Here is a 23,354-nt window from a genome sequence, read left to right as displayed (position 1 = left end):
CCCCTTTGCACGCCTCGCACCCCCCTCCCTTTTTTCTCTCCAACCAAAGTCCTTCCCCTTCTATCACCGTCGACCACACCAAGCCAATCAGCTATTATTAATTTTGATTGATGATTAGCAATTACCGTGGATTCAAAACAACCAAGCCTTTTGTGCCCCCCTCCTCGGTTAAAGTCTGGAGGGGCGGAGGAGAGGCAGATGTCCCCCTCCCCACCTCCCCTGACTCTCTTAGGGCCCCTCCAAACAATGTGTTTGGCCCCGGATAAAGAAGTGCTGCAACAATTGTTCCCTGGAGAGAGATACTTTGGGAAAATTAGATTCAGATAAAAGGCGTGAATGTGCGAGGTCAACTGCAGCGTGGGTTTGCAACATGGCCAAAGTCACATTTATTTGAAGGGGGCTCGAGCAGGGGGATCTGTATGCTTTCAAATTGACCAAATAAGCAATATTTTTTTATTTGCTGTGCTGGGGCTAACGATAAAAAAAACAAAAAAAAAAAACAAACATCTTTGGTCTTGAGGCAGCGTCAGATCATGTCAGCTTGCAAATGGCGGTCCATGCGGGAGCTGATGACGACGATGATGATGATTAGCCCCATTGAGTCCCGGGTGGCCGAGCTCTCCAAACGCTCGTGTGATTGCACGCACGACACCGACATCATATCACAGCCCACCCTGATTAGGAGTTGAGGGCCCCGGACAGCCTCTTGCTCATAATTGCGGCGTGACCGCAGAACAAAACTCAGGCTGCCCTCATTTGGCCTTGTATCGTAATCAAATAGGTACAGTAGGCTATTATTGGGCGTCTCCAAAACATACAAATTGTTTATATTACATATTTATTTTAACAGTAAATGTAAACTGGCTAACTATATAGCTAATGATGATTACAAAACAATTCATTTTTAAAAAATCATCATTATTTTGTGGGCATGTATGGTTTCATATGTATGAAATGAACTGTAAGTATATGTAAAATAAATATTTGAAAGTATTTATTTTATTCATACCAATTCAAATCGGATTTCATTGGAGAGAGGAAGATGGAAACTATTCAGAAAAAAAAAATTCACTTTAAAATAAAACTCTTTTTTTTCTTTCTTTCATTCTTTTTTTTTTATTGTTCAAACATAATTTTTAGGAGCATCGCAATAAATTCGAATATCATGGAAAAAGTAATTTATTTCAGTACAGTTCAAGTCAAAAAGGTAACTCCAGGATTCACTATCCTTAACTAATATGGTTTTATTTGATTCATTTTTGATGGACTGTTTATAGCTTATTAATGAAAACATGCTTTAACTGTGAGTTTCACTTTTTGAACGAAACTACTGAAATTAATGAACTCTTCCACGATACACCCGTCGTGTTTTCCTCAAATGTATGCCGATCTTGAAAAGCATTCAAATCCAGTGGAAAAAAATAGGGAGCATTCACACAATTTTGCACTAAATCATAATTAAAAAAAAGTGTAAAAATATTGTGCAAAACAAAACATAACGAGGGCAATGAAAGACAACTAACTGGATTGCTAAATATCTAATGGAATTGTATGTTCCTCCATTTTAAGTTTATTAGAGATAATCTGGCAAAGTAGGACATTCACATCAACATGAGAACATTTACAGGTAAAAAACAAACAAACTAGAAATAAACTCATCAATTACGAAGGTAAAACAAGATAGAAGCGAGCAGTATAGAAGATGGATGGTTGGAAACAAGCGCTACCCGCAATACTTCATCACGTCAAGTCTCTAGCGCCCTCCCGTGGTGCAAAATATAACATGCATAAAGTTTGAAGTCAAGACCAATCAAACTCATACGATATTGATTTCGAGCAGCGTCACATTTTTCGTCAGGACTTATTAAAAGTGCTTAATTAGTGGACATAACCTCTGTAATCCAGAAGCAAGTAGTTCTTGATAAAGGTGGGCAGGTGTAGTTTTGGGACCACCTTGTTGAGTCTCCCTTCCAGAAAGACCCTCAGTTTGCAGCGTGACAAGTGCTGCAGGGAACGAGGAGTCCGTGCCAGGGAGAAGACCGACTCGTAGAACTCCTGGTGCTCCTGCTTGAGTACACATGCAAAAAAAAAGAAGAAGAAAAAAAAGGTTTTGTTTTTTATTTATTGATTTGCTGTAAATTAATTGTATTTTAAAAGCTACATTAAAATAAAAAAGTAGCCAATCAGCATTGTGTTGATGTAGGATCTTTAAAGGCAATATTTCAGATTAAAATGGCAGGTAGTGGTACCCCTATACCGGTAACCGGCCCTAATTTGAGTGGTCTTCGTCTCTTTTCATAAAAATCAATTGACTCTTTCAATGCCACACATTAAAATAAATAAATACATAATTCTCATTGATCCTTCAAGGCTTCCAGAATATTGTGGTTATGACAATGTACACACAAAAACTACCAAATGAAAGATTAGAATCTCTTTCATCACATAAAAAGCTTGCTTATACCTTATCCCATTTTTTAGTAACCGGCAGTCAAACATGGGTTGGTTTTACTCAAATCAAAAAAAAAATTGTGTGAAAATGACTTTTATAATAATTTTTGCTTTACGCCTCAAACATCTGAACAGGCCTTTTAAAATAAAATAAAAATACCAACAACAATGAAAATGTGCTTTTGATGGTCAAATTATGTGGCCTATATAAATAATCACGAGTGTAGCAATTTTACATTTCACAAACTTTACAAACTATTTCCACTCTAGTTTTATAGCAGTAGTAGTATTTAGTAGTGTGTGCGTGTGCAAGTATGTGCATGTATGTATGTATGTATGTATGTATGTATGTATGTGCATTAGGGGTGTCAGCCGATATTTTTTTGTAATTATTGTAATTAATCGCATGACTTCAATAGTTAACTCACGATAAATTGCAAATTTTATATCTGTTCTAAATGTACAATAAAATGTACAATAAAATATATATTTTTAAACTTTTCATACTCTTGTTAACATAAACATGGGGGGGGGGTTAAACTAATAGAAACATGGCTGCATCTTTTAGTCATTGATACAGTAATTTCATATTAATTCATAAAATTAAGTTAAAATCAAAAATATGTACCATAAGGTAAAAAACGAGTGTTATATTGATTTTGTGTTGAGGTCATTTTTCTGCCACTAGATGGCATAATTGCATTTGTAAGACATTGGTGACAGCTCAGTGCATTTTTCTTTTCATATTAAGAGCTTTATAATCTTTAACATGAAGTAGCTTGTGAAATTCTGCACATTTTTAAAATTGTAAAATACAACTTGACCCATGTCTCCACAAATGTATGCATTATTATTAAATTTATCACTGCTAAATTTTGACGTGGATGTGTCTGCTGCGTTGTGCCTGTAATTCCCCCAGTTCAGGCTTTCCAAGTAAAGGGTGGTCATTAATCGCGCGTTAAAATAATTTGTGGCGTTAAACGATCTTGAAATTAACTCAAAATTAACACACAAATAATGCCATGCTCATGAAAATGCATTGTTTTGATTCATGGTGATCTCATCCAAATGAGACCCCAAGCTGCCATCTGCTGGCTTTTGTTGATTTTTTTATCTTTTACTTTCCCTGCTTTTAATGTTCAAACCAGACCTGGTCAAGACTTTTCTTTGTCCGTTCCCATAAAACAAAACAAAACAAAAAAACACAGTTGATGACAATTTCTGGCCGTTGGCGCTCCTCGACAGGATTCTCATTGACGGCAATTCACGTGAACGGCGCTCAAAGAGTTAACGATTATCCTGAGCAATTATCCTTTGGTGTGGGCTGAGTTAAGGGTGATTTGTCCTCTCCAATTTGCTCATTAAAAAACAGCTGGGGCCATGTTAAATCTGTTCAATTCCATATTTACGATTGCAATTGCCTATGCGAGTGGTCAACGCCATGGCGCTAGTGTCTGTCTTGGAAATTTCATACAGTCGAGATGTCCTGTGGCACCATGCTGCCTCTCGCAGGTCAGACTTGGTAGTACGACAAAGTGGTGTCATCTCAAGTACGCCACACACGTTTCTTCCCACGTGCGAAATGCCACATATTATAGAAATCCATTAAGATGTTACAAATCAGTATGTGAGTACCCTACTCAGCATTTTGTACAAAGCCGCGGTTTCTACCACCCACTGGTAAACTTGCCTGAAAGACCTCGGGGGGTACAGACTCGACCCAGGTGTCAGTGACTTTGAGGTGACTGTAGGCGTTGAGCAGCACTTCAATGGTGCGCGGAGATTGACAGCAGTGCCTCAGAACCTGGCAATCAACAGCACAACACGCAACAGGATTCAAACTATCGCCATTATCTGGAGTTTGTGAGCGAGCGCCATAGATTCATTCAAAAGAAATAAAGTAATTAAACACTTGTGAAATGAACAGATTGGGGCTCCCTCCGGGGGTCTAACTGGAAATTATGCAATTAGTGCTAATTAATCTCCTATTAACACTTGCCTAATTAGGAAAGCGGGCGTTTCGTCTTGTGCACGTGGGTGCACTCGTAGTTGTGAGTCTGCTTCCTGCGGCGCGGGCGGCGCTCCGCGTTGTGTCGGGAAATGCGAAGGATCGGGAAGTTGAGAGGTCTTGGAAATGAGACCGAGTCAAGGTGGTGAAAGTGCAGTGCTCACTAATGATGGAAAATGAGACACCTTGATGGCTAATTAGCAATTGGCTAATCATTGACTCGAAACTCCTGTCAAAACTAGAATGGGATCCTGACAACAACACTCCTTTGCTGCTACCTGAATTTCAACCCAAAGGAGTACTGGAGGTTCTTCTTAAACGGGAAAGTCCACCTTAAAAATTTCTAAACATAACGTTCTGATTAATATTACATTTGTGAAATATGAGTTATGCAGCAAAATCCAGCTGTTTTTATTCATCTCAGGGGGCGGCCATTTTGCCACTTGCTGTCGACTGAAGATGACATCACAGTTGCGCAAGGCTCAGGCAACGACCAATCACAGCTCACCTGTCTTCTGAAGCTGAGCTGTGATTGGTTGTTACCTGAAACCTGAGCAACTGTGATGTCATTTTCGCAAAATGGCCGCCTTCTGATATGGATAAAAACTGTTAGATTTTGCTGCTTTACTCATATTCCACTAATGCAATATTAACCAGAACACTGTATTTAGACTACTGGGGCTTCATAGAACATAGTATTTTCAAGAATTTTGGGGGGATTGACTTCCCCTTTAAGAAAAGTACTAACATACAGCGGCGACATAGTTTGGCGCACTGACCTAAAAATATGCGGTCACCACAAACACTCACCACTCTACTTTAGTTTATTCATTTGATTGTTTTATGTTTATGGCCTACAAATGTTAAATTAGGAGTGTCAGGCGATTCCATTTTTTAATCATAATTAATCACATGACTTCAATAGTTAACTCACGATAATTGCACATTTTATATCTGTTTTTAATGTACAATAAAATGTGCAATAAAATATTTTTGTCTAGGTTTTCATACTCTTTTGAACATAAAAGTGGGAAAAAGTGTTCAACTAATAGAAATATGGCTGCATATTTTTAGTCATTGGTACAGCCATTTCATAATAATTTATAAAATTGAGTTATAATTAAAAAGATGTACTGTACTGTTAAAAAACGAGTGTGATATTGATTTGTATTGATGTCATTATCTGCCACTAGATGGCATAATCACATTTGTAAGACATTGGTGACAGCTCAGTGCATTCTTCTTTTCTAATTTAATCTAATCTTTAACATGAAGTAGTTTATGAAATTCTGTATTTTTTTAAATTGGAAAATATAACTTGACCCCATAAATATATGAATTATTATTACATTTATTACTGCTAAATTTTGACATGGACGTGTCTGCTGTGTTGCCACTGGAGTCCCCCTGTACAGGCTTTCCTGTACTGGAGCCGGTAAAGGAACTTTAAATTAACTCAAAATGAACGCACAAATTTTGACATCCCGATTTTAAATACACATTTTTACTGTGATTATGACATACACATTTGCATAACATCGTCACGGTAGGAAAGGATCTAAAACCTCAAGTCCCGACAAGGACCGTTTACAGCAGAAGCGCAATTCATTCTGCACAAAACCGAACCGCAAAAACGTTCCTACCTTGGGAAGCGCTCCAGGCCACACTCGGATGGAGCCGTGGTTGAGCAGGGCACGGACAACCCTCTCAGGACCATGGGCAAGCTTGTAGCAAACCACCTTGAGGATGTTGTGCATGGGGGCTTCCCCGCCGTAGTCCATGTCGTTAACGTTGGCCCCGTTTGCTAACAACAGGTCAACCAAGTCTGCATTGGCATTCTTGCACGCCAGGTGCAGGGGTGTGTGTTTGTCCTGGTCCTCAGTGCGGATGTCGGCCCCTGCCTTCATCAGAATCTGGCACAAGCTGAAGTAGCGCTTGAGGTCCTGAAACTCCTGCGGGTGGGCGCAGGCGGCGTTCAGGGGCGTGAGGCCTTCGTCGTTGGTTTTGTCCACGGCGGCTCCGTAGCGCAGGTAGAGCTCGACGTGGTCCGTCAGACCGTTCCTGGCTGCCACGTGCAAGGGAGTGTCGTCTTCATCGACAGTGCGTCCGTTAATGGCGGCACCGTACTGAAGGAGGTACTTGGCACATCTGAAGATGGGAGGTTCACAAGAGTAGAACTGTGAATTTGCGATATGGATGAAATGGTTTATGATTTAGCATTGTTTTACCACTACAACTGTCGTTAGCTTCTCTGAGAGTAAACCGTTTCTTGCGCTGGCTCCTTGTATTCTGTGATGTATACATGTTACTAGCGATAGCATCTGCAGTTAATGAGATGAAGGGAGCATGTTTTCACCTCGCTCGAACATGTTGACGTAATGTAAACAGATCAGACTGTGTGTTCACAGACACATCTTCTGATTAGCATGCTAGCATCTCTTCACCGTTTGATGGTGGCGCACCGTACTGAAGGAGGTACTTGGGACTTGGCACATCTGAAGATGGAGGTTCACAGGAGTAGAACTGTGAATTTGCGATATGGATGAAATGGTTTACGGGTTACAGATTAACGATAACACTTCCAACAGTTAGCATTTACCACTACAACTGTAGTTAGCTTCTCTGAGAGTAAACCGTTTCTTGCGCTGGCTCCTTGTATTCTGTGATGTTGATGATGATGATGAGCTGTTTACACCTTGCTCGAACATCCTCATGTTGACGTAATGTAAACACATTAGACTGTGTGTCAACGGACACATCTTCTGATTAGCATGGTAGCATCTCTTCACCGCTCAAAGAAGGATCATGTGTTTGAGTCGTGTTGTAGCCTGCTCGGTGAATCAAGGCGCTAGCACAAGCAAGGGCAGTTTTGGACTCATGGTCAGGGACTTGCAGGGCTTGACTTGGATTCATAGTCAGGGACTTGTACTTGGAACCCATTGACTTGGACTTGGCCTGGCTTCGAGACTTGTGCCCATCGCTGCTTTTGTATATATAACTTGCCACTACGTAATTTTCCCCCCCTGTTTCCATTCTTGAGACCAATAAGCAAAGGTGTCAAATACAGATCCAGAAAGCAATCATGATATTCAATTTTCTCATCGTTTCAACTTGAATTTAATTTACTCCGCACGATACTCACTCTAAGGACTCAGGACTGAAGCACAAATGCAAAGGCATACGGCCGTCCTCTGAGACAGCATTGGCGTTGGCGCCGTGGATCAACAGCAGTCTGGTACACTCTGGCTCGCAGTGGGCACATGACTCGTGCAAGGCAGTGATGCCACCTGGCGCCAGGTCGACACTGGCTCCTCGTTGCAGCAGGAGTTTCAGGCACTCAGCGAAGCCTCGTCCGGCCGTGATGTGAAGTGGCGATGTCAGCTCCTGCTCATATGTCAGCGACCAAAGCCCTGCCGGGACAAAGAATGACAATCAGATTTATGGTTCAACCATTTTAAAGTCAGTCTCTCCACTGGCAGTATTCGTAACCGTCTGAAAAACCTACTCAAGCTTCTGTAGTTAAACCTGAAGTTGGTCCACTCGTCTATGTTGCTGTTGTCATAAGTAGCGTCAATCAGGTAGACGTATTCGTCATCGTCCATTATGCTGACCAGCGTCAGCTCGTCGCCCACAAGCAGGGAGTTCCAAAACTGCAGCACGCAACCTGTAGCCTTGGCTGTGACGATCACGTCGCTGCGAAACGTCTTTGGCTTGCGCCACTTCACCTTTGGCGCCACGTAAGCCATTGCTTCTGCCTAACTAGTTCGCCACTTGTTCCGTGAGGATAAACGTGGCTATGTGTGTTGTTTGCGCAGACGGGGCTATTTCAGGAGGTCATGTGATATGACCCAGTAAACCACGCCAGAGCAGATTCGAGCCAATCTTGGGTCAAGCACGTAAGCAGTGACCAGTCAAAGGTTAGAACAACATCAAAATGACAATTCTTGACCCGGCGGCATGCTGCTCGTGATTTGCATACTATCACAAGTGCAGAACAAGTCAACGGTCTCTCGAAAACACAATCCTCATAAATGAGGCTGCCACCTACCACGTGCCGAATTCCTAAATTAAACCCTAATGATGACAGATGTCGTCTCTTACCCTCCCCCCGGGCGACCCAGCGCATCTCCCCGCCCTGCGGCTCGATGATGAGGCTGGCGGCGGCGGATCCTCGAGGAAAGAGGCGCTGCATAGCCTCCAGGTTGCCTGTGTACACAGCGTTTTGGATAACCACATCTCGGCACACGGCTGGCCTCAGCGCAACGTTGGACCTCAAAGGTGTCCTGTCCCAGGACTCCTTCTTTAGAGCATGACTCAGCAGATGAGAGGAGGCCAAGCGCTGCTTGTGCTCGTGTCTCTCCAGCATGTCCTCGTCCAGTTGGAGAGACCGCAAAGCATTCGATGTGAAGACGAAGCTGCCTCGCGACATGCTGAACAGCTTTGTCTCGCAAAAGAAAAAAAAATAATGTGTGAGGTCGAGTCAAAAGAGAAAACAAAGTCTCTCGCGCTGGACAATGTCAACAGTTTGCCTAGCAGCTGCTCAGTGCTGGTTGTTTTGATATTTGGTATGAAGCCCTCACTGCAGACTGACACCGTGAAGCTATTTTCGTCTCACGTGTTGCCACTCAGGCCTTTGGCTACAGGAGACACAGCTATCAAGCCTTGCTGTCTGGCTGCCATCCTGACTTCTAATAATAAAAAAACTATTTTCGATGACATGCTACTCTTCTTTTTTTCTAAATGATCATATTCAAAACTAAAATAATATGCGCTCATGGGTACTGGTGTGAAGTGAATTTTCTATACCACTGCGGGAAATATAGCCTGGTCATCTTAATCTGAAGTACCAATTGATATAGTACACAGATAACTGCCTCCAGATTTCAAGTGCAATGTGATTTTTCATCATCCCGGGGGTTCTACAGCCTCTGAAGTGCATAAGATGAGAGAAGTGCTTACTTGAAGGCAGAATGCGAAGGAGGCCAGAATTGAAAGGAAATGCTATCGCTTCATTTCACATCACAATCGAAGACCAAGGTTTGGTCAACTCACATCTAAACATTTGGGATTTTTGAACTGATTTAACATTTGCCATTGCGGGCCCTACATCACAGGATCACGATTCAGGTTTACCTTTAGAGCTGTCCACAATTGAGGCCTTTACTGACTTTCATTGGTAGAAAGGGAAAATGCTCAAATTCGGCCTGATTACGAAGACAACTGCTCCTTTACAGCTTGCCTGTTTGTGCGCTGTTTGTAAAATATCATTCAGTTACTTAGTTATTTTTCCTGCGCTTTCACGAGTCTTAATGGCTTTTATGTATCCACACGACTCCCTGCATCGGCGCATTAGGCTGAATGACTAGCCACCGCTGTGCATCTGCCCCACGTGAAGTGTTCTGATGGAGGAGGGACGGTGCATAATTAAGCCTTTTAGAGCCTTCTCACCAGGCACCCAGCTAATATCTCTTTTTGAATGATGGACCAACATTTTCTCAGCGTTGTGGCAATATCCTTGCCATTAGCCAAGTGGATCAAATCTATGAACTCCAAGACTGGCACACAATTTTTTTTTGCATAATTTTAATATTGATTTGTCCACGTTTGTCTTGAGCTCCCTTCCCATACTTTTATAAACTCAACTCTTAAAAGCTGAGTTTAGAAAAAAATGGTTTCAACCAATTTTTTCATAAATATTAAACTGATAATAAAATGAGATAACAATTATTAGTCATTATTTATTCCGGTCCCAAAAAAAGTGTGATTACAGTATCGTGCAAGCTGGCAGAGATCTCAGTTTAGCAAGCATCAAGTTTCAGGATAAGAAGAAATGCTGGTTATCAATGTTTAGCAGTTACTGGTTTAATTTTACTTCCATTTCTGTTCCTGATGATAGAACGTCTAGAGGACAGTCAGTATTGACCAACCGTTTGTGCTGTTTAAAAAGGAGCACTGAGTAAGGAGGTATACTGTAACGCTAGCAATTTATGCTAGCTGCAGACAAGTTAGCTGCCATTTGCTTGTCTCTTTTTATTAAAAAGCAATGTTTTACATTACAGGTGGTCCTCAATTTACAACAGTGGTGGTAACATAACCTGAATTTGTAAGTCGCAATTAATGCTAAAGTCAAAATTACACTAAATAGCATGCAGCTCAATAGCTTTTTTTAAATATATTTTTTTATTTAATGTCATATCTGTGTGTAGAATTTTTTTTGATGATAGGCATTTATTACCCTCCTTTCATCTGCTTATCAATGACAGATTTAGGACTTAACAATATAGTAACATGTTATGTTTGTACAGTCAATAGAGGTTTTACATTATGATATTGACATTTTGGTTTTCGGTCTAAAATTGAACTCAAAGGGAAATTTTGTTCATAAATTTGACTTTCACTCTGGACATGCCTCTGTATCCATTTGAAAAGACTTCCGCCAAGCTAGCTGTGTCCCATCTATAGGCTACCTTAACGACACTTCCTGCTTTTGAAATCGAGGTCATTTATTTTATACTACAGTTCGGTAATGGATGCCACATTAAACTGGAGGCGAGCGCGTTTCAAGTTTGAGAACACACATTACCCGAGACTAGGAATATTGTTTTCTGTGGCTGGAGTACATCCTTTTAAATGATAGACATAATGAGTTTATAATATGCATCGGGGCTACCTCCTCTCTACTTTGATGTCTTCCAAATGGCCCGGGTGTCATCAGCAAAACATGTAGGCACTTTCCCGCCTCATTGGCTCCCAAATGTATTTTAAATATCATTCCTTGTAACACAATTATTTAAAACGCTGAACTAAACACTTACTAATGGGGGGAAAAAAGACGGCGACTTCAATAGATTCATTTCTCAAATGGTTGGCCTTGGTGTTTTTGTGTGTGTGTGAAGTAGAAGCAACTCTGATGACAACAAAAAACATCAATAACATGCGCCCCCCACCCCCCTGTGGACATGTTCGGTTTCTTTACATTACCCGCCACAAGCAGGATAGCTTCATGGGTTTTCTGCTTTCTGGTCAAGCGCCTTCTTCTCCCAAGGCGGCAACATCAGTCCTGATGAAAGCGAGCCACTTCATTTATGCAATCATTGGCAATTAGTTCCCTCTGATTATGTGCCTCTTAATGCTGTTTGGAGTACTGTGGCACGCATACAGAGGGAGATTTAACTGCAGCCCTCCTGCCACACTGCGGAGTCGATTAATATACTGTGAGCGTGATGAAATGTAATTAGAGTAATATCAAATGCTAATGGTTTGGCAATTTAATTTGTTGTTAGCTTAATGCAGAATTGTCAAAGGTGGTGTAGGTTTTCAGAACATATTTGTCAGGTTTTATTAAATGGGTATAGTTGCAGCGCAAATTTTGTTGATAACTGAAAGAAGTGAATACTCTAACAAGCGACAACATATCAGCAAACATCTGAGGACACTTTAAAAGCTTAATTGTGAAAAGACGCTAGCATGATAAACCAGAGATGCTACCTGTAATGCCCTACACCTAGCATTAGCTTGTTGACCCGCATGCTATTACTAATAACACATTGCATCACAAAATACAACGCGAGCCAGCGACAGAATCATTAACTCTCAAAGACACAAAATACAGTACTAACAATACGGACAATATGAAATGTTGATACTCTTAAACTTTTTTTTTTTTGTCAACTGTATATCGTTTTATTCCTAGCCCCCACAACAACAACAACAACAACAACAACAACAACAACAACAACAACAACAACAACAACTGGGAAGCAGACCAACTACAAATTAATGTTAAAGTAAGGATGAACAAAGATGTTATAGAGTGAAATTGTAGTATAAGAAGTATATAAAGGATCTGAATGGAAAAGTATACTATTAAACAGGGCTTGATGTTAGCCAGCTAGCTAGCTAGCTGGATAGGCCAACATGATGAATTACTCAAATTATTCAGATAACTGGAGTTGCTAACACTACAGTGGCTAACGCTACATTTCTTATTTGCATCATACTTTTCAGATTTAACGTTAAGAAGCTGAGAGTGTATACCGCCGGTGGGTTGTTTTGAAATGACAGTGGTTAACTTACTTATACTAGCGTCACAGTTAAGACACTCAATGAAGTATCCCGTCTCCACATCCGTTTGTTAGCTAAGTTTCCATTGCTTTCCGAATTCTTGTGATGGTGACAGTTTGACTTTTCATCAGTGTAATTTGATGGCCATTATTTTATATGGAAAAGTAATATTGAAATTCAAATGAATCAAAGGTTGACTAGAATCCTGGGACATATGATGCTCGATCAAGGTCTCATATTATTTAAAATGATGAAAGCCTCAATTTATTTTGTGTCATTAAATAGTCTTTTGATAGCTGATCAATAATGGTTTCCATGACACGCATAGGTCCATAAAAGCCGTCAACATGGCTGCCCAATGTTTAGGATGCTTGACATGTTGCTGGAGAACCCAAATGAATTTATAGAGCATTAAATTAAACCACAGCTCTGAACTACTCTGTGCTAGTGTGATTACATTTCTATATTGTTTGAGCGTTGGGCCCCATTCCACACATTGCAACACAGATTCCAATTGTCTCTCGATGCACTGATCAACATGCAAATAGCTCTCTGCTTCATGGTGACAATAGGGAGGTTCATATTTCAGCATAATAGTCTTGGATAACTTTAACCATCGATCACAACCTCATTTCATTGTGCTAGCGGTTAATACGTGCTTCCCTGCCAAGTGGAACATTTTCTAATGATGTGCTTGCAACACAAAAACAAGGCAAGCCAGCCCAGGCTGTGCATCAGTCACTAATGCACCCATCCATAATATGTTTCATAGCAGCGTGCTTAACGGAGACAGCTAGCGTATTGACTACCGCTACGCGACGGCGCAATGTTGGGAAGCCGAGGAACGGTGTGAAATACAAAACTTTCATTTTTATTACAATCATGAGCAAAGTTGCTGGTGTCAGATATTACATGTGACCCTCAACTACAATACTACAAATTTTAAATGGTATACGTATCATTGATGGACAGTCGAGTGTTTCCCAAATTAATTCTGCTTAAAAAAATATATATTCGCAATACGGTTCCCACAGAACTTACAGAAATATATCCTGTATGCCATAAATATTAACACACATTGCATTTAAGCTAACATTAACGAATCCAAAAGTGCCTGATGAATCTTCCGCATCGAAGGCAGCAATTCACACTGACAAGTGGGGACCCAATCGAAACTAGCCTCTGACCCATTTTGCTCGTTTTTCTTGTCGCAGAGAAATTATTCTTTTTTTTATTTATTATTCACTGTAATTCTAACTTTGCGTGTTTTATGTGTCCCTCCTCCAACACGGGCGATTGAAAAGATCAGCTCATCAGCAAGCTCGGGAAAAGCCTGATGACGAGCCTCACCTGTGTTGGAGGAGGGAGACATCTAAAACACACAGGACTGTGGCTCTTGAGGACCAGGGTTCAATTCCCACTATGACATTTTATTTTTAAATTGAGTTAACTACAATTTCTTGACACCTTGCTCAGACGGTTTTGGTTAAGGTTAGGCAGGTCATGCCAAAAACAGCCTATTTTCAGTGGCAAAACAAAATTAAAACTTGTTGAAAAGTCTTGGAAGAGGAGAAGCGAGGCATGAACCGCGGCCGGGGCATGACAAAACAAACGCTGTCTTGGCCTAGTCATTAGATTGCAACCAACACCGGAAATATTATTGGCGCTAGCGTCCCCTAGTGGTCGGAGCCACACAACTTCCCACACGCATTTGCAAATCGCCACACGGATTTGAGACTCTTGCACAGCAGGACTGTAGCAAAAGTCACATGTAAGAATACAGCCAATCAAGAGGTGCAGTGTTTACTGGTCAGATATATATATACACATTCAACAATGTGTTTATGTATTTGCAGATTTATGTCAGATTTGTGACTTCAGTTACACATTTGTAGATTCTTTATGCATTTGTGACTTCGGTTACGGTTACAAATTGTTTTTACATATTTGTGGATCGAAACACGCATTTGTAAATTGTTTTACTAGAATAAAGGCCCCATACTCTCCTCTCATTGCAAAGACTTGGATTTTGGATCGTAATTTGTGAGGATAATTTTGATTTCAAAATGTGATTAAACATCATTTGATTACTAGAACAATCTGCCTGGTATGCTTGTCACGGACAATACATTGCACCGTTTAAGGTGCGTTGCATTGCGGAAATATCAGAAATGCCTGGATTTTCGTATATATATATTTTTTTATTGAAACGTTTCAAACATACTCATCTGTATCATGGATAAACATACATACAAAAATTATGGCTTTTGTCATAGCACACTACAAACTTTTAAGAGGAATCAGTATACAATGTAAAATACAATTAAAAAAAGAAAAAGCTAGGGCTTTCTACATAACATGTATTTGTCATTTATACAAATAAGTTTAATAGCATTCCTATTTTTCATCAGTCTAAGGCTCTTTGAAAAAGAAACGAACTCGTTTGCGTACAATTTTCCCCACTAGGATTAGAATGGCGTTAACCAGATAGTCATCAATAATATCTTTCAAAACTACGCCAAAAGATACAGCTTGAGAAAATGATCCTAATTGGAAAACTTTCAGATGAAGCAAATCATGTATATCGATCCACAATGTCTGTGATAATAAAAAAAACACAAAAATCTATAGTAGTATCTAGTGGTTTCCTCGCACGCACGCACACACGTGTTTCAATACCAAATTGCTGTTGAACAAAGTCATTAGATGGATAAACCCCATTCATAACTTTAAACGGTTCGTAATTGTCTTGTGCGATCATTTCCGGGTGTGCTGACAACTACTCGCCACCTGTTGGTCTTCTCTTTAACCTCGGTGCTACTGTGCCGCCATCAACAAAAGTGGACAATGTTGTTATAGAAGGCTTTCATCGCCTCTTGTAAGGTTCCGCCACTTGTTTGTTTTATGTGAAAATATAGGTCAATGTTTTCGCCGTTTTGACTCATTTAAAAAGACACGATGCCGTATAGGCAAAATTACAGCTGTACAATGACGCCATCTAGCGGTGAATGCATAGTTGTGTTACGGAGCCAAATATGACGCCATTAGATAGATGCAAGTCTCCATTTATTGTTAGGTGCCAATATGGCCATTTGCTCACTTGGAGCTGGTGTACTTTGTGACCGCCTTGGTGCCCTCAGACACGGCGTGCTTGGCCAGCTCGCCGGGCAGCAGCAGCCTGACGGCGGTCTGCACCTCGCGGCTGGTGATGGTGGCTCGCTTGTTGTACTGAGCCAGGCGAGACGCCTCGGTGGCGATCCTCTCGAACAGGTCGTTGACGAACGAATTCATGATGCTCATGGCCCGGCTGGAGATGCCCGTGTCCGGATGAACCTGAAAGAGAAACAAGTTACTCTATCGCACCCTTCTACGAGTTTACTGCCATTTCAGCTACAGTACATCTGATTGGAGGTCTTAAACTGTCATATATTTAAAAAATAAAATAAAAAAATAAAAAAAAGTATATATATATATATATATATATATATATATATATATATATTCTTTTTTATTTATTTATTCTAAAATGGAATCAAAATGGCCTTTGGGACCAAACTGCCACAGTCCTTTTGTTGGTTGGAACAGCAGGCAGCCAGCAATAGGAGGCGCAGCTGCAGTAGGAGTGCATTTAAAAATAGGAATTATTATTATTATTTTTTTTTTCATGTTCACTCCTCATACGCCATTATGTTTCTTATGTTTGGTTGTGGGTATTTATAAATTCAAAATAGAAAAATATATCATATAATCTGTAGAACATTTACATAATAAAAGGTTTATTTTAGGCTACTGCATTTAAGTTTTCAACTGTTAAAACGGTTATTGTCATTTGTATAAAATATACATTATTTTTAAATGACAAAACATTTTAAATACCCTTTTCTCATATTGCTAAATAATGCAATCTTTCTACAGCCAGCTGTGGAAGCTTTCACTTTTTAAAAATCATAAAAAAATCATATTGCTTCACTGTAATTCAAGTGCACCATGAAAGCCAGGGATTCTCATAGTGTTGTGGTATACGTGCTCCCTCTAGTGGTATATAAAATAGTCACTGCCCAAGTGAAGTTTAATTGTTGAACGTTTTAGTTCAATACATTACCCAAGTAACTACTCTTTTAGAACCTTTGGTTTCTAAACGTTTAGGTGCAACCGTTTAATTTTGTGCAAACTCTACATTTTAATGAGCCATTTAGGTACTGTACAACTTTTGTTTGTCATGATTGGGTGTAGGGTAGAGCTTATTATTTATTTGTTATTTACTTGTTTGTTTTTTGTAGTATTTGTTGCAAAAAGATTGACAACCACTGTAGTAAATCATTAAACGCTTCATTTGGAGATTAAAGTTAGATGAAATTGCTCTCTTGTCCAAAAACCTGACCAATGATAACACCTGGTAGAAAACTTAGAAAATATATATATATATTTTTTAAATTGTTTAGTCTAAAATGAAACTACAACAAAACAATAATACAAAAAAGATGACTGGTAATTGAAGAGCCAAAGTCGAAAATTACAAATCAGATAAAATGTCCAGTTTGGGAAGTTACAGCTGGAAAAAAAAGAGAGAGAGAAAAACCTACAGAAGAGTGTTGGACACAAATGGCCAGCCGGGAAGAAAGCCAAAGTTGAAGATGTTGCCTACCTGTTTCAAAACTTTATAGATGTACATGGCATACGTCTCTTTACGTTTGACCTTTTTCTTGGCCCTTTTCTCACCGGAACTCCTGCCCCTCTTCTTTGAAATATCATTCGTCATTTTTGATTATTATTATTATTATTATTATATATATATTTTTTAATTATTATTAGTATTTCTTTTTCTTGAACAATTGTTTAACACGTTGTTTAGGAACGATTCCCCCAAGGTTGTTTCTCTCACACCTTGCATTTATTGGGCGTGCAGCAATTAGCAGCTAATGAAGCTCACCTGTTTGCACGGGCATGCTACGCTCCATATTTGGTGAACGTCACTAACGTCTCACACTGAAGACGGAAGATGGAATAAAGAAAAGAAGAAGAAGAAGAAGAAGAAGCTGGTATAAAGTTAAGTCAAAATCTCGTTTTAAATCTTCAAATCTAACTTGTTTTGATCAATTTGAATAAAAGACAATGAATGCATACACTAAGTAGTTTTGTCCACTAAGTGGCGGGCTCGAACCGTTTCTTGGCTAAATGCGGTCGAGTGGCGAGATGTTTTGTGTATTTATCTGCCCTCAAGAGGTGGTTTGCCGAATTGCGTTTTATTTCCACCTGACATGAGTTAGATATCATTCAGCTTTAGCACTCATTAAAGGCTATTTGTATCTGCTTTACGATCTTATGTTTTAAATCCCATTGGACAACATCAAAATGTGTCATTTGTATGCGTTGTAATGCATTGCAAACCCTTTCTGATTAGCTCTTCTAAGGCGCATTGTCCAGAAACTTGTAGTTAAGCTTTAAATTGTGCCACTTTTGGGATGTTCGGCTCTATTTTCAGAGTAAAAGAGAACCACATCAAGTAAGTAAATAAGAAGTAAATATTGAAATTGTATTTATATTGTACTTAATTCGGACTTCCAAAGTGCTAGACATGGTTAGGATGCTAAATCACAAACATCATGGAGTTAATACACTACATGAAGTCATAAAATAAAAAAAATCCAACAACCAGGTTGCACTTGAATTACCTGCCTAAACAATTTATTTATAGGTGTAATTGTGAGTGTGGATGGTTGTTGGTCTCTGTGTGCCTTGCGATTGGCTGGCAACCAGTTCAGGGTGTACCTCGCCTACTGCCCGAAGCCAGCCGGGATAGGCTCCAGCGCCCCCCGCGACCTTTGTGAGGACAAGCTATTAAGAAAATGGATGGATTTATTTATTTATTTACTGTCTACAGATATAGCAGCTCTTGGCTCACAATGTTTCAACTTCCACTGATTGGCCTTTATTTAGTGCACTTGACTTTACACACATTGGGTGATGGAAAAACTGCACTGTGTATAGCTTTTAGGTTGCTGCATGTGCTCTCTTTCAGGCCTTTATAAGTAGATAACCCCCCCCCCCCCAAAAAAAACAAAAAAACAAAAAAAAAAACATCACAGTAGCCTTAGCTTCAACCAGCTCAGTGTTGACCACACCAAAGGATTTGCGATCGTTAATATTGAACAGGTTTAATATTTACAATTTTCAGCCCTTACCATTTTCCAAGCATACCAGGAAAGAAAAATCCATCTTAACACATCCCACACAACAGGATCATCATTCAGGATAACGGTTTATTTTTTTTTAGCAGCGTCCGACAGTCCGACTATTTAACTTTGTGCGAAAGAGTGGAAATGCTCAAATTTGACTCAATTATCAGGAGAGTGGAGACAGCCATTGTTGTCTGTGACTTATGGCTTAAACTGTCTCTCTGCAGGCGGCAACAGGAGAAATGGACCAGTTTTCAATATAAGAGAGAAGAATGGGCCTTGGTCAACTTCAGAGGAAAGAAACCAAGCGGCTTGCATGTCTTTCCAACCCAGTGTTCATGAACAGAGGTGAGTGTTGCAATAAACTCGGAGGTTGATTGTCATGAAGTGATCATCCGACCTCCCCTGCGTTGTATAAAGAATTGACTTCACTTCTTTTACTTGACGTGATTAATGTGCTCTGGAAGCTCAGCAGCACTAATTGGGTCGTTGTTTATTTTAGATCAATCTTATGTAGAGATAAATGAAGTTCTCTGAGTCTGAATAGCAAACACCCTTGAAAGTAACAAAAGCCAGAGTTGGTGACACAGAGCACAACATAATTTTGGTTAACGTAAGCATTTTTTTTTTTTCAAGCAAAGTCTGAGTAATTTGTATTTATGTTGAAGGACATAAACATGTATAGGCAAAGCAAGGCAGCTTTATTTATATAGTGCATTTCATACACAGGGTAAATAAGTGTGCTTCACATAGTGACATAACAACTTTTAAAGGCAAAATCCAACATTTTAAAGGAAAAACAATTGAAGACATAAAAAAAAAAACCTGAAGATTTAAGACATTTAAAAGCAAAGTAGAGAACTAAAAAGTAGTTTACTAAGATTACGAAGAAGTACAGCACAACATTGCATTTATATTTTATTTACAGAAAAGTAAAAAATGAACTGGTTACATTAAGCCTTTTCAAATTTAGTGGCTCTGCCAGAACCAGCACTGGTCCTGTATATTGCTGGCATTGGGCCGATACCTCTTATGTGGGAATTTGGTCAATTTAATATTTTTCCAAAAATCTGTACTATTAGTTGCCCCCCACCCCACGTATGTGTGTTATTTTGATTTGACAAATTATTCACCAATCTTGAGTGTTGAAAATGGCTTGCGTCCTTTGAGATGCAATGTCAAGGATCCAACAAACATACCGTTTTTTTATGTCTCTTGAAAAGGGATGATCACAACACAGCACTTCAGCGCAACAGAACACCCACCACGCATATTCACGGAGCTCAGAAACTCTCTTCCTGCGCCTCGATCAAATCTACCAAAATTGCGTTATACCGCCTGCGTCACCACTTAGACCTAGTTTTAATGAGTCTAAAATCTGGTCTACTTTTTGTCGCCAGATTTCCAGATTGTGCAATAGAATATGCCGAAACGCCTATTGAGGTGGAGCCTCAAAATTCACAAACACGCTGAACTAAACTTTCCCCAGCATGAAATACGCCGAGTGCACGGACGCCTTTATATGAAAATAGGGCCCATAGCATAAAAATAACATTATTCAAGAAAATGTTCTGACATAGGAAATAATCTTAATTTGTCAAAGTCCACAGGCAACATTCTCAGTAAGAAATGCTGTATTCCTAATTGTCATACAAGGGTAAAACAAAGTTAATGACTGTATAATGAAATGAAAATAAACTAGCTGGAATGGAGAGGCATCAGGAAAAATGTACGTTGGCAGGCTTCTCTGATCATTTTCACAGAAGTCATTAGCTGTGACGTTCAGCTACAAGCTGTTTACATTGCACCTGCTTTGATAAAGTTTGTTCATTACTTAATTCCGTCTTAGTAAATTCAATTTGTGGTTCTATGGTTATCATCACGTTCTCTGCAATACAAAATAAAAGTGAAAGAAAGAAAATAAAAGTTAAAAAGGAAAATAATTATTAGTAAAGTCAGAATTTACATGTTCAAAGGGAGTAGGAAGAAGTACAAGAATTTATCTAATCCTACCCCCACTAACTAATATCATGTACAATAAGTTATTATATTTAATAATAAATCATAGATAGAAAAGAAAGAAAACAAATAATGGAAAATAAACAGAACATGCACTTTTCTTAAAAGCACAGATATTAGAGCAAGTTATAAACCCTTATCCAATGCTTACACTAAAACAAGTAAAAGATAAAACAAAGCCCTACATATATAATTAATCTAATCACAATATGATACATTTCCCAAAATAAATTGTTGTACATACATGAGCACATACAGCATAACTTCAAGTTCAAATAAATGACTACGAGATCATGACCTGGCACCCTGAACCTGACCCGCTGCTGCTGTTTACAGGGGTAGGGGTCGCGCATCATCTCAGAGTGTTAGCGCTATTGATGGATGGATGGATGGCACGCTTGTGTTGTTGTCTATACATCAAAAACGTTTACAATGGAAAGGTCCAAGTCCTCAGGTACTGCATTAAGGAAAGCGGCGAAAGGAAGAGGAGGGTAAAACAGGCCCAGGGTAGAGGCATGTATCATCATTGTCTCTAAAAATAAACATGAAAAAAGCGTTAGCTTCTTAGCTTGCTTGTAACCTGTTAAATTCCATGCCACTCTGCGCGTCAGAGCGGGGCAAAGCTTGCTGGCTTTAAAATAAAGCGATCAGTCCAGTCCAGATACCTGCAAATAGATTTGCATAAATCATTGTTTCACATAACCACGTTAATTTATGCAAGATAAGAATTGTGTGCTGGTTTAATGTAAATAAATACATTATAAAGGCATACTGAAGTCTTTTGCACACTATTTGTGAATCATGTTGTTACTACCAAAGTTTTACTTGATCTAAATTTGTATATGTTTTTTATACAGAAATGGGCGTGTCAATACATTTTGAGCATCCGTCATTCGGCAATCCTTCATTATTTCAAGATAAACCGTCAATCCGCCATTCGTCGATTGCACAGCAAAATGAGCGCCGGTCAATGTTTCTGGTATTCGAGGTGGGCGTCCGTCAATATTACGTCATCGTGATGACTACATTGACGGATGAAAACCCCCTTCCGTCATCCGTCAAGTTCATACATTTTTCTAATTTTCCCGTCAACAAAAGGGACGTCCGTCATTGACGGATCTTCTGTCAATATTGACAGAATGCCCACCTTTTATTACTTTTTAATATTTATCTTACACAAATATATTGTACATAGTTTGCAAACATTTTGTAGTTGTTAATAATATGTAATAATAATAATATAATATATTAATTTATTTATTTTTGCCTAGGGCACCAAATCACCTAGAGCTGGCCCTGTCGTAGGTTCCACTGTATTTGCATATATTGACATTAGTACTGAACACAATTGCATTTTCTGAAATTATTTTGTTGATTGTCAAAAACGGTGCACACTGGTGCCTTAAATGTTAGACCGACTACTTGGTATTCACTGCATTAAACTGTGCATTTCTCCATCCCCTTGAAAACCAATTACTGCTGGAAAGTCCACCACGGCTATGCTGCAATCGGCAACAACAGGCACACTGGCTTGTGTAGAATTGAAATTAAAGTTTCCTAATCTTTCCACAGGATACGATACCAAAATGGGTTAGCGAGGCTACAGTACATTCTTGCACATTCCTGATGTAACGTAATACAGTCAAGATTACATTGGTTGACGGTATCCTTCTGTCTTGTTTGTTGTCTGATTTGAAGCGAGAATGTGCTGTGTGGTTCTGAAATTGCAGCCATTTTACCTCTTGACAACACTCACGTAGGTGGATTTAAAATCTCAACTGTGTGGCATTCAAGTCATGAAGTTACATTTTCATCTGTGGGAGCATGGCGATTTACGATTTCTTTTCATCTCTTTAGTAGATCAACTGCATAGCAACATGTGTACCCCGTCATTGTAATGGTTGCTATGGTCTGTGTGCTTGGTTACCGGGGCAGAATATTGATTTAATCCCCGAGGGCTGTGGTCATATCCTTGACAGTTCACCTATGGTTATGTTGATTCCACATCCCTGGGTTGCCACTGAATTAAATGTTTAGAGCTGGGCGGAATGAAAAGGTTTTACACAGCGTGGTGAACTTTTGACCCCAATGAAAATTGCCCGGTTATGTTTCTGTTCAAGCCTGAATCTTGCCATTCGCTGACACACGACCAGGCATAAATGACTAGAGGCTAGAAGTGTGTGTGTGTGTGTGTGTGGAAGGAGCCGGGGGGGGGGTTGAAATACATATATTGTATTGTGTGATTGTGAATGTTTGTTTACTTTATGTGTGCCTTGTGTTTGACTGTTGACCAGTCCAGGGTACCGTCTGCTTTTTGCTCAATGTCAGCTGATTTGCTCCAGCTCCCCAAGACTCGGGTTAAGCATTAACTTGAGCTCCAATACATCATTGATCACATTCACTGTATTATGACAAAATAATACATTATTGTTGGAAAAATATGGAGATAATATTGTTTCATGGGATTGAGTTGCTTTGCAATTCATAGTGCGTGCTAACTAAAACACTGCCAAGAGTCAAGTCAGTACTTTATTTTAATGAACCAAGTCATGCTTTCTGTTGTTTGTTTTTTTGCAGGTGCATTGATATTTCCATTTTATCGTCATCAATCATAGGTGATTATTCCACAATAAAAT

At 39.5% G+C, this 23,354-nt stretch overlaps 2 protein-coding genes across 3 annotated transcripts; both read right to left on the bottom strand.

The window, feature by feature from the left end:
* Nucleotides 1–1,406: 1,406 nt before the first annotated feature.
* Nucleotides 1,407–9,410, bottom strand: asb10 (ankyrin repeat and SOCS box containing 10). The gene is made up of 5 exons (XM_086083272.1): nucleotides 8,561–9,410; nucleotides 7,602–7,869; nucleotides 6,103–6,607; nucleotides 4,142–4,255; nucleotides 1,407–2,064 (listed from the first exon to the last, which is right to left on the bottom strand). Exons 1-5 carry the CDS (start codon nucleotides 8,886–8,888, stop codon nucleotides 1,879–1,881), a joined length of 1,401 nt encoding a protein of 466 aa, XP_085939398.1. The 5' UTR covers nucleotides 8,889–9,410; the 3' UTR covers nucleotides 1,407–1,878.
* Nucleotides 9,411–15,619: 6,209 nt separating this feature from the next.
* On the bottom strand, nucleotides 15,620–22,875 carry h2bk1 (H2B.K variant histone 1). 2 transcript variants are annotated; one of them, XM_086082779.1, is made up of 3 exons: nucleotides 22,838–22,875; nucleotides 17,169–17,271; nucleotides 15,620–15,856 (listed from the first exon to the last, which is right to left on the bottom strand). In XM_086082779.1, the coding sequence occupies exons 1-3, from the start codon at nucleotides 22,873–22,875 to the stop codon at nucleotides 15,620–15,622; spliced, it is 378 nt and encodes a 125-aa protein (XP_085938905.1). The 2 variants fall into 2 exon arrangements, with proteins under 2 accessions (XP_085938905.1, XP_085938914.1); XM_086082788.1 differs by lacking the exon at nucleotides 22,838–22,875 and having other exon boundaries at nucleotides 17,169–17,282.
* Between the last annotated feature and the right edge of the window lie 479 nt (nucleotides 22,876–23,354).

Source organism: Leptonotus elevatus, chromosome 1 (genome assembly GCF_054856555.1).
Source record: "Leptonotus elevatus isolate MCC_2025b chromosome 1, RoL_Lele_1.0, whole genome shotgun sequence".
Taxonomy (NCBI): Eukaryota; Metazoa; Chordata; class Actinopteri; order Syngnathiformes; family Syngnathidae; genus Leptonotus; species Leptonotus elevatus.
The sequence above is the reverse complement of the archived record's forward strand: the minus strand, read 5'-3'. Positions and strand labels throughout refer to the sequence as shown.